General features: G+C 35.9%; 1 protein-coding gene across 1 annotated transcript in view; it reads left to right on the forward strand.

Annotated features, from left to right (window-relative positions):
- Positions 1–12437, forward strand: part of LOC150085214 (proton-coupled zinc antiporter SLC30A5-like) — a 111589-nt gene that overhangs the window by 14376 nt on the left and 84776 nt on the right. The window contains exon 5 of the mRNA XM_090373868.1: positions 7730–7900. Coding sequence (XP_090229994.1) covers positions 7730–7900 — 171 coding nt within the window. The remainder of the gene's footprint in view (positions 1–7729; positions 7901–12437) is intronic.

Below are 12437 nucleotides of genomic sequence, written 5' to 3' on the forward strand. Positions count from 1 at the left end.
AGTATATTAATGGCACAATATAACATTGGATCGTCTACATTATATGATATTAAAATTCAAAGCACAAACTTTTGGAATTTACCGAACGTTCATTCTGGGTCTTATGTATCCAAATTAACTACCATCTGATGTGTCAAGTTGCCAAGATTTGCAATCCTTGTCTAAGCCATTCCTCTCAACAATTAATGCATTTCACTAATGTGGTTGCCCTTCTTTGATCCTTTTCTAGAAGTTCTGTATATTGTTTTTCAGGTCTTGGAGACCTGAATATGGTATTCCAGGTGCAGTATTACCATTGTCTTATATCAGAGATGGGCTGGTCTGAAAATTCTTTCATGTGGCCTGTGGAGACCTGCCGAAAAAAAATTTGTGTTAAGCTTATTTTTTTTTTTTTATTTCTCAGTTAAAATTTTAAGAGGTAGTGCCATATCCTCTACCAAGTTGAAAAAATCTGTGTTTTAATCTCATTGAGAATGGAGGAGTGTTTTGGTCCATTTGCTCACTGCAATCAAATTAGGGTTGCATGCACAAAAGTAATAGCATCTCATTAATATTAGAGCTTTTTGACATTAATTGAAATGCTTTAATTTGCAATTTTTGTAAGCATCTTTGCCATCCACACTAGTTAATTTCACAAATACAAGGTCTCAATTATAATCTCAGTAATATCCATTTATATCTACAATCATTACCAAGATCCACTCACTTTTTAGGAGTGTTAGCACATATGTATAAAACAGCTTTCATCTTCACCACATCTGTCTGTCTGCCTATCCATCTGCTTGTAATAACTTGCCTTTTAGTGGATAGATTTTCATAAAATTTTGTATTTAGCTCTAGAAATAGAATATTTTTTTAACCATCCTAAATTTCATTAAAATCAGACCGATAGAAATTTGGCAATTATTATTTCTTTCTGACTCTGAGTGGAGAGATTTCCAAGGAATTTTATATTTCATTCTTTTAGAGTTATTTGTTGCACATTAATTTCCCTCATTAAGGCTTACTTCATCAGCAAAACAAAGGGTGTAGGTATTTTATGTGAATGTTTTTTTATCGATTTGTGCATCACTTTGAAAAGACATATTGTTAGCATATCTTTTCATCTTCCCCAATTTCATTAAAATCGAACCAATAGAAATCTGGAAATTATTATTTTTATTTTTTGTTATAAATCATGAATTGTTATTATTTTCTAATGTGCCTGAAATTTAATGCACTGCATACATTAACTAACTTGTTTTGATAGAATGTCAATCATTTACCTCAACCACCATGCATCTCATGTTGTGATTATTTGCTCAATGATTCCTTCTGCTTTACAGGTGATACCTGTGTATATATCCACCATGATCCAATTTTTTAAATTAAATAAAATAAAACATAAGCCAGTAGTATGGCAAAAACTGTAGAGCAAAAATTAACATAAAAATAACCCAAATAAACAATTGAACGAAAAGAAAGAATAGATATAAATAGTAGCCCATAAACCCTTGTATAATTTCGAACTTTAAATCCAATTAAAACTATACAAAATTTAGACTAATGCCAATTATTTATTAATTTAGCGGTACCCCCCCCCCCACGAGAGGTACCAGTTCCGAAAGACGTGAAATATCACCAAAAGAGTTAAAGGAACTACCAGACGATAACAAAATCAAAATAAATTAAAATAAAATAGACTGACCATCATGCCCCATATCGACAGAGGACCACGAGGCTAATAATGGTCATGGAATCGCTGCATTTCAATCGCTATACAAATCGTCGCCATGGTGAAAAGATCGAAGTACCAATTCACCCTCCCTCCTCCGATCGATCCACCAATGCAGAGGATTTGCACGGCGGTGGTCCTTATGCAGCGAAAAATAAAATATAGAACAGACAGCACTCTAGAGCAGAGCCACACCACTGACATACTGTAAGCTGAATCAGCTTATATAGAAGAAAAAAGGAAAATAGATGGCAGCACAGGCGTTGCTAAATTAGCATATCGACCCATTACGGTTGAATTATATTAAATGTTGACAAAAGTTAAATTATAATAAAATAAATAATAAAATAAATAAATAAAAATAAATAAATAAATAATAAATAATTAATAATAATTAAATAATAAATAATTAAAATAAATAAAAAATAAATAATAATTAATAAAATAAATAATTAATTATTTATTTATTTATTTCATTATAATTTAACTTTATTTAATATAATTCAATTGTAGTATATATCCACCATGATATTCTTTGTCAAATACTTCTTAATATAGAATCCTCTCTAAGATTTCTTTACCTCTTTTGTCATATTAAATTCTCCTAATACTGAAAATGTTTTGACATCTTTCTTTGAAACTACTTTTTTCCACTCTAATTTTCCTTGGCAGTTTTAATATTCACAACTCCATGTTGGTTTTCTAGTTGTAGAGGGAAAACTAATAGGATGCTAAATCTTTTACTCAACAACCCTTCAAAGTTTCCTGACTGTGCTTGAGATCATGCTGTTGGTCACGTCTCCAATAGATCCTTCATCCAATGGCCATTTTCACCTCTGTTGCTTTGCATTACAAAAGTGCAAAAAATTAATGATCTCCTTATTTCTCTTCTCACCTTGGTTGGACTATTGTTTTAAATCAGATCCTGATATTTGTCAGATCATATCAGTGGAATTATTTAGGGATGAATTTCTTTATTCTTAATTCTAGTGAGCCCTTTTGGGTAGTTCAGTTGGTATAATCACCATCCTCCCCACACACCTGGTGGAAAAGAGCTGAGTTTGAATCCCATCAGTCATGAGGAATTTTTATGGGTCTTTTTCACATCGTGGTAGTGTTAGTTGGTCTCAGGTAAGGGTAGCATGTATTTTCCTTCCAGAAATGCAGGTTTTTTATCCAGCAAACAGCAAATCAACCACAGAACACACACAATTTACAGACATATTAAATACAGTGCAGTATGGCCTAAGTTGTTGATGTGTCTAAAACCCTGTAACAACCATCCAACAATTCTCATTCTAGCATGAACTTTCAACCTTTGTCTGAATCATTGCTTTCCAGTAAATGCACCACATCTGTTTGAGATGAGACTATAGCATATCACATTGGCTTGTATCCAAATCTCTCCCCATTTTGTGCACATTGTCTACACTAAAGCTTATTCAAATTCTGTTTTGAAGATTCTAAGAGCAGGAAACATTCTTGTCCAAATGGTAGTTGTGTTCTGGTCTTTTTTCCGAAGCTGTTGGTTCTAACTTTTTACCTTCCATACTTTTGTCTCTGTTGCAACCTGATAGTTATGTTGCATCCCCATCTAAAGATAAAGCTGAATTATTAGCATATTACATTTCCATTCATTCTTGCATCAAGAATTTATGTAAATCTCCTTCCTATCATACCAGACACATTCCATTCAATGCCTGCCTTGGTGTGTTCAGTACCTGGACACACACCAGTGCACATGCACACCTGTTCTGACACAATATATACATGATAAAGACCCCAGTGGACTGGCACACTATGGTCATCATAGTTTACAAGGTGTGTCTGAAAAGTTTTAGTACTGATTTTTTTTTTTTTTTTTTTTTAATGATACTGCTACCACCGTACATTGGCCACTGTTGAAACTATTCACTTTCAAGTCTGAACTAACTCTGTGCCAAGTTTCATCAGTGTGCATAAAGGTGTTATACTGGAAAGTCATGTTTAAGTTGGTGCACTAAATCTTGTTATGGATTCAAGGACTGAGAAAAGAGTGGTGATAAAATTTTGTTTTAAGTGGTGATAAAATTTTGTTTTTGTGTTGGGTCCGTTGTTGTTTTCGGTGTTTATGAATGATATTGATGATGGGATATCAAGTTTAATGTCCAAGTTTGCAGATGATACAAAGGTTGGCAGGGTCGTTAAGGACAATACTGACGCTATGCTGCTGCAACAGGATCTGGACAGGTTGAACAGATGGGCTGAGAGGTGGCAAATGAGGTTTAACATCGACAAATGTAAAGTGCTGCATATGGGAAACAGTAACCCCAGAGCAACGTATCAACTCTGCGGTACTACACTGACAGTGGTGGAGAATGAAAAGGACCTGGGGGTAATTGTGCAGCCAGATATGAAGTTCTCTGAGCAGTGCAGACGAGCTGCAAGAGTAGCTCATGGTGTCTTATCAATGATATACAGGAATTTTTCTAGCAGGGATAAGGAGGTGATTATTCCCTTGTATAAGGCAATGGTAAGGCCACATCTTGAGTACTGTATACAGGTCTGGAGGCCTCATTTCAAGAAGGATGTAGAGCTGCTGGAACGGGTACAGAGAAGGGCAACAAGATTAGTAAATGGAACAAAGGGTTGCTCTTACGAAGAAAGGCTTAAGTTTTGCAAATTACAGAGTCTGGAGACTAGGCACCGGCGAGGTGATCTGATAGAGGTGTATAAGGCTTTGAATGGTTTGAGCATGCTCAATGCCAATGGGATTCTTCATCTTTCTCAGAATAATCACCTCAGAGGGCATAAATTCAAATTGAGGAAGGACGGATGTCGGATAGATGTGCGGAAATTTGCCTTTGGCCAGCGGGTGGTTGGTTGGTGGAACCGACTTCCATCACTGGTTGTTGAAGTTGATAGCCTAAACAAATTTAAAGCTCAACTGGACAGGTATTTCGAACGAACGGAGGGGTGAAATGGGAGTGGGTTTTTTTTTTTTTTTTTTTGTTTTTTTTGGCTGATGCTGAATAAGCTTGCTTTCTTGCATCATATGCCTCTGCTAATGCTAATGCTAATGCTAAAGCTGGAAGAAATGCAGCTGAAATAGTTGCAATGGTGAGTTGAGCTTATGGGCTGAACAAACATTTGACAAACATTTTTCACTAGTATGGAAGATGTTCAGGATAATGCATGGTGTGGTTTCCCATCCCAGTCTCACATGGACTCGACCATTAAAATGTTTAGCAACTGTTAATGGAAGATCATTGCCTGTCTCTCCAAATGATAGCAAACCAGCTTCATATCAGTAAGGATACCATCTGCTCAACTGTTGTCAAAGATTTGAAAAAAAAGGAAAGTGTGCTTGCACTTTGTACTGCATGCATTGATGGTGAAACAGGAGGAGGAACGAGTTGCTGTGTTTCGAGATTTCATTGAGTGACAGACTTTTTTTTAAAAAATCATAACTGGTGATGAATCCTGGTGCTTTGCATACAAACCCAAAATAAAAAGACACTTAGCTGTATGGGTTGAAGAAATTTTGCTAAGGCTGAGAAATTCCAGTTCCAAAAGTCTCAAACCAAAACATTGTTGATTTTTTTGACTGGCATGAATTTGTACTGGAAGGACAGACAGGCAACTCTGAATTTTACAGAGGAGTCATGGACAGACTGTTGAAAAGAATTATTTAATGAATTCTGCAATCACTATATCATTAAAATTATGTATTAGGCTGGATGTGGCCAAGTCAGGTGAGTGGTTCTTATTATTTTATGTTCCCCAAAGTGAAATTCCACTTGAAGACATTTTGACAGTGTTTCAGAAATCCAAACCAGTGTGACAAGGGAGTTAAACAGGGTTCCACAAGATGAGTTCCACAGAGCCAACCAGAAGTTGTATGACCATGCAAAGAGGTGTCGAGTTACAAGAACATACTTTGAAGATTAAATGGTAATACATTTTTTTCCTTGAGATTTTGATTTATTATGAATGTAGTGCTAAAACTTTCTGGATGCACTTTGTATGTGCAAAATTTTCCAAAAGAACTATTTGATCCTTTGGAGATATGGCAGAAGAGTAGGCTAGTTAATCACAGTAATTGGCTGCCAGCCACCTGCACCATGGTCAGACAGGATGAATATATTTCAATTATAACGAATCCCATCTGCACTGCTTATGACAGGATCACATTACTTTTTTCTTTGGAAAAAAGTAATGTGATCAGCAAGAAACAGCATGATAAACAAAGTAAACTTTCATTTCAAAGTTAATTGAAATATTTGTTTTTGACTGATTGAGAATTATATAACTAATTAAAATTGCAGATTATGTTTCATCAAAAACTTCCCTCTGATATTCTTATGCGTTATTTTTGAAGTGAAAGGCAACTCTCGGTTTACGAATGTTCGATTTATGATCATTCGCTATAATGAACATCACAATTCATTCAAAATTTCTTAGTCGCCAATAGATAGATTTCCTTATAAAACGAAATGCCAAATGTATAGTGAATATAATTGTAAGATTTAAATAAACTTTTAAAAAATGTATTTATTACAATAATTATCATAAAATTATTATATGATAATTATACTATTCTTGGTTAAGAAAACTAATCTAGCCAGTAAAAAAATGGTGGTTTCCATGCTACGCTGCATACAATGTTAAACTCTGACGAAGATATTGACGAATAAAAGTTGAATACATATGTATGTACAGTACATACAGGGTGTTTCAGTTAAACGTTTCAGAACTTCTAAGAGGGGTAGGGTACATCCTGACAACTCGAAATCATATAGCAATGTGGGGTCGGAAATGCTTTCCTGAAGCGGTGTTGTACACAGAAGCACCATAAAGAAAAGAGACCGTAAGTGAGAAATCGTTTTAATAATACATGAAAAGAAGCAAAAGGTACATGGAAAGGTAAAGTAAGTGTTCGAAGTTTCTTCCACGGGCTACAATGCACGCCTCACATCTCCGACGCATGGACATCCGAACATTCTGGAATACTCCAGGCGAATTTCGAATTTCTTCGGCAGCTACTGCGATTCTTGCAACCAGCTCCTCAGCATTGTCAACAGGGGTATCATAAACTAGCGATTTCATATGACCCCAGAAATAAAAATCAAGACATGATAGGTCGGGTGACCGAGCAGGCCAACGCACGGGACCACCACGTCCGATCCACTGTTGACCAAATGTGACATCCAGGTAGTTACGAACATCTCCGCTATAATGGGCAGGGGCTCCATCGTGTTGGAACCACATTGTCTGTTGCGTCGATGCAGAAATCTGTTCATCTCTCAAAAGTTGTGGCAATACTTGCTGCAGAAAGATCAAGTAGATAGGTCCGGTTAGACGACACGGTAACAGGTAAGGTCCGATGAGGTGATCTCCCATAATACCGGCCCATTCATTGACCGAAAATCGAATCTGTGCTGCACGACGTCGCACGACGACTTCTGTGTACAATACCGCTTCAGGAAAGCATTTCCGACCCCACATTGCTATATGATTTCGAGTTGTCAGGATGTACCCTACCCCTCTTAGAAGTTCTGAAACGTTTAACTGAAACACCCTGTATATTATGTTAGTACTCATTTTCTTTATTTCTGTTTTGTAACTCTTTATGTTTTTAATTAAAATTAACAAGTACGACTTTTTTTTTTATTCTTTTCTTATTTTATTTTACATTACGTATCGTATACGATAAACCGTAATGCATACATACATTATAATAAAACGTATTGTGTAGACTATTCGATGTTTAGTACATGGTTTTAATGCTTTAAAATGGTTGCTAATGTATACGATGTGTATCATAAAAGCTTAGGAATGCAAGATACACATAATGAACAATGTCATGGAAAGGAACTCGTTCGTAAACTGAGAGTTGCCTATATATTAATATAATAGCATCCATTGTTGGGGAATCTCTAAACATCAATAATAGCTGATGCTATCTGAAGGAGATTTTGGTGTGATATCTATAACTGCTTTCCATAGAAATTTATTTATTTTTTCTTATTTTAGTGGTTTCGTGTTTTGCGACATGCTGTCATCAATTCTGTGATTACGCTTCTTTGGTTGTTTGGTCTTGTACAGTGTGGTCCCCTAAGAACAATTTTACTGATAGAGCACAAGGATTTAGTTGTTATCAGTGGAGCTAGTGCCCTATTTACTGGCACAGGAGGTCATTCTAAGGTAAGAAATTTTTGTAGTATCTTATGCAAAATATGAATTTATTTGTACACTGTAATACATGTACACATATATCACACCAAGCATTTCCTAATTCATTTCACAAATATACGTGGTCTCAACTCTAATCTCAACGATGTCCATTTCCACTTGCAGTCTGCCAAACCCCGTGTACTTTTTCTGACAGAATCTCAGTTATCGGTTGATTCAACTACTGCTCATCTCAGATGCCCAAATTATTCGCTGTATGATTCCTTTCGCCTCAAAGGTGGTACTTGTGCATATGTCCGTTCTGATATTCCCTGTCAGAGACTTGGCAATTTGGAATCTCCTCTCTTTGATCTTCTCTGGCTTAAATTTTCTCTACCACATTGTGTCAAATTCATCTGTTGTCTCTACCGTTCTCCCAACTCCACTAATCACTTGGAGCTCTTTGACTTCCTCTCTTTGCAACTTGACTTTCTCCAGTCCAACTTTCCAAACAGTGAAGTAATTTTCCTTGGTGATTTTAATGTTCACAACTCCAGCTGGCTTCTGTTTTCTAGTCACCGACCCAGCTGGTTAAGATGCTGAGGCTTTTGCAATTACTAATGACCTTGCACAGATTGTTCATTTACCTACAAGAATACTGGACAATCCTAATTATGCAGCCAACACGCTTGATGTTTTTCTCACAAACAACCCTTCTAAGTACACGGTCGAAGTGAGTGGTCCTTTAGGCATCTCAGATCACAACTTGGTGATCGTCTCTTCTCCAATGGAGCCTTTATCTCATGGCTATTCCCAACTTCATATTGTTTGGCATTACAAGAAAGCAAAATGGGATGACCTGTGAGATTTCTTTTCTTCTTTTCCTTGGTTGGATTACTGTTTCAAAACTTCTGATGTCAACGTTTGCTCAGATGGTGTCAGTGAAATTATTCATGTAGGAATGGAATCCTTTATTTCACACTCCACTTTAAAATCTCGTCCTTTATCTAAACCTTGGATTTCCAATAACTGTGCTAAGGCTGTTCAAGAGAAGAACGTTGCATATCGTAATTGGCTTGTTTTCAAATCTTCAGATTCATTTTCTGCCTACACCAAAGCTTGCAACAATTGTAAAGCAGTTATTAATCAGTCCAAACTAGATTTTGAGCAGGTTAAGAGTAGAAAACTTGCTTCTTGCCCTAATGGTAGCCGAGCATTCTGGTCTCTTGCCAAAGCTATTGGCTGCAACTTTTGCCCATCTGTGCTCCCACTCTGTCAAAACAAGATGGTTCTGTTGTCACTTCAGCCATGGATAACGCTGACCTGCTAGCATCCCATTTTTCTTTCAACTCCTGTATCAATGATCTTGCTAAAACACCTCCCACCGTTCCCAACACTCCATTCAATGCATCCTGTGGTCTTCTGTCAAAAGGATGTCTGAAGGATTTTGACGAATCTTGATGCTAAGAAAGCTCCAGGTCCCGATGGTATTTCTCCACTTGTTCTCAAAACCTGTGCTCCTGAACTTACTCCTATTCTTTGCCTTTCTTCACTTTCTTATTCCAAAGGTGTTTTTCCTTTTGCTTGGAAATTTGTTCATATCCAGCCAGTTCCTAAAAAGGGTGACAAATCCCTCCGATCAAATTATCATCCCATTGCAATTACTTCTATTCTTTCTAAAGTAAAGACATTTCTTCCTCCTCACGTTATTTCATATTTGTTTTTTTTAATCTATTTGAAATTTTGAATAATGTTTTCGAATGCTGATAGTTGCATCACGGTTGTATTGTGTCTGTAAATTGCTTGTGTTCTCTGGTCGATTTGCCTGTTTTGCTGGATGAAAAACCCCCGTTTCCGGAGGGGGGGGGGGAACCTTGCTATATACACCTGAGACCAACTAACTCGGCCACAGAGTGAAAAAAATCCCGCTAAAGTTTCTCACATCATCGACGGGATTCGAACCCGGGCCTTTTCCACTCAGTGTGGGGAGGACGGTGGTGATACCACTGTGCTACCTGTGCAGACTGGTTACAAAATATAGATGTGGAGCATATAATAGCTCTAATTACACTAAACGATTCCCTCAAATGCTGGGCTGTAGATTTTCGCACAGCCACTCACGTATTAATCGTTATGCTGATATAAGGGTATTTTCTCACAAACAACCCTTCTAACTACACAGTCGAAGTGAGTAGTCCTTTAGGCATCATGTGCGTCATGCTCAATTGCACTTGTGTCATTGCATTCAACAAGTACAACACATGCGCCCAAGAAAAGACGTTTATAACGTCAAGTACAACGCATGTGCATCGGGTTTCGTGATGATTTTATATGAAGATTTCCAGGTAACGTAATGCTTTTTTCCAAACAACACCGGTAAATACGATTTTAACATCAAAACTGTTTCTTACCGAACAATTTTGTCACTTGTTTATGTCTATCTATCATAGTTTAGAAGTTAAATGAGAGTGAAAGTAACCAAGGCGCAATGGCAAATGACCAAAATGTGAGCTTTTTAGTTTTTTCAAAAAAAATTATGTTAAATATCAAAATTTATAATTTTTTTTTGCATATTTGTCGATGGCATTATATAGCTGACAAAATAAGTATAAATTGTTTATACTATCCTCTATTAGTTTCAGAGTTATAACAGCGGTTAGACATTTCACTTTTCGTTACAGCCTGAGTGCCGTAGGGTACCCCCAGCATAGAAGTTATTCACGTCAAAATGTAGCTTTTATATCCCTACATTAAGTCATCTCATTTTGTTCATTTTCAATTCATGTATCATGATTAAGTTGTAGATAGTATGCTTATGTGACTTAGTTCTGAACTGTATTTTCACTTAGTTCTGCCTGTATTTTCACTTCATTTTCTGTTAGAACTGCACGAGCACAAGTGCATAGTGCAGTAAACTGTAAATTTGGACTTTCACTTTCTTTTCAACTTTTTAAATAATAAATAAATAAAAAAGTAGTGTTGTGCATTAATACATAGATAAGAAGAAGTTGGAGCCTAGTTATTGAGGATATGATTGCTAAAGTTTTAAGAAAACTGGCATCTGTAATGCCCTTAACAGAATCAAGGATGATGCTGTGTGAAGTGACCAGCGACAATCACAAATCTGAAAGTTGGATTTGAAGCAATGTCAGCTATGTGTCTTAAGTTTTCTCATTATGATTTATCCATAAAATGACATATTGGTTATGTTATATATTGGATTTGCAGCATTTTGAAAAATTCCCTTCATAACTATGGAAAATTTCTGTATATATGTGTGTATATTTAAAAAAAAATAGTAGAGTAATACCAAAGAAATAAAAATTATAAAGATATATGATAAGAGAAAAAGTGTGTAGTGACCACGAAATATAGCTAAAATTAAGAATTCAAAAGAATAGCAATGGCTAATAATAATTTAGAGCCAAATTATTAAAAAAAAGCTGTTGAAATAAAGCTACTGGCTTAACATAAAATAGAATAGAATGAAATATCACACAATTCAACAGAAAATTACACTTCAAAAGTAATGGGAATTTCAGTCAGTAGAAACAGCAGTTTGATTTAAGTAACTTAATTATGTGGAAGAAAAGTAATATCACCCATCATGGCTAAAAGTTAGAATTAAAATACAAAGATGTTGGGACCAGAACCATCTGATTAAGCAGAGAACTAATTTGTGAAATATCACTTATATAATAAACAGAAAAAGAAGAAAGAGTGATGAATGCTAGTCCATGAATCCCCCATACTTTTCAGATTGCTGCTGAGATATCATGACAGACAAATGACATTTTGTAAATTACTGAAATAAGCAATGAAACTACTTATACTTATGATGAAGAGACAACAGGCATCCCTATATGTTATGCCTCTCCTAGATTTAAAACTATTGTGCTATAAAATTAGTTTCATGCCGACTTTTGAAAATATCCATTTTTAGTATTTTTTTTTTTTTTTTTGCATTGCTTTCTTATGATGTTTTATGTATTTTCTTTCAGCATTTAATGTATACTAGATGTACCTGGCATAACATATACCATCTTTCTGATTATGGCGCAAATAGTTTAATCTAAATCCTTCAGTCTTCACCATTCTTGTTTAGTGGTGATATAATTCTACAGCAGTCACCTGTGGGATATATGCGTATGACTCTATTTGCAGGCGGTTCCCTGTCTTCTCTAACAAATATTGCAGCAACTTCCATTTTGGATGTAGGTGTATTATATCATCTCTTATCTAAGTCTGGGTCTTCTATAAATGCCATGTGCACATTCATTGTTGGATTGGCCTGGTTTTTTGATGCATTTGTTTATATGACTCAACAAATGGGTTAACTTGTTACAGCATCTCGTCCAATTGTTGCATTACTTCAGCCATGCACCCTTGATTTGATTGTTATTCAAGCCGTTTTGTTGTTGCTTCAGCAGAATCAAAAATATAAAGTTGTCCATGTCCTGGCTTGTTTGCCTCATTTAGATATAGTGGTGAGATCAAATGGTAAATCTGGTCATGTATTCTAAAACAGTATGGACCATTTGCAGGTTGTGATTTAATCTCTGCGCCCATT

Source organism: Mastigoproctus giganteus, chromosome 5 (assembly GCF_048544385.1).
Source record: "Mastigoproctus giganteus isolate SK-2022 chromosome 5, ASM4854438v1, whole genome shotgun sequence".
Taxonomy (NCBI): Eukaryota; Metazoa; Arthropoda; class Arachnida; order Uropygi; family Thelyphonidae; genus Mastigoproctus; species Mastigoproctus giganteus.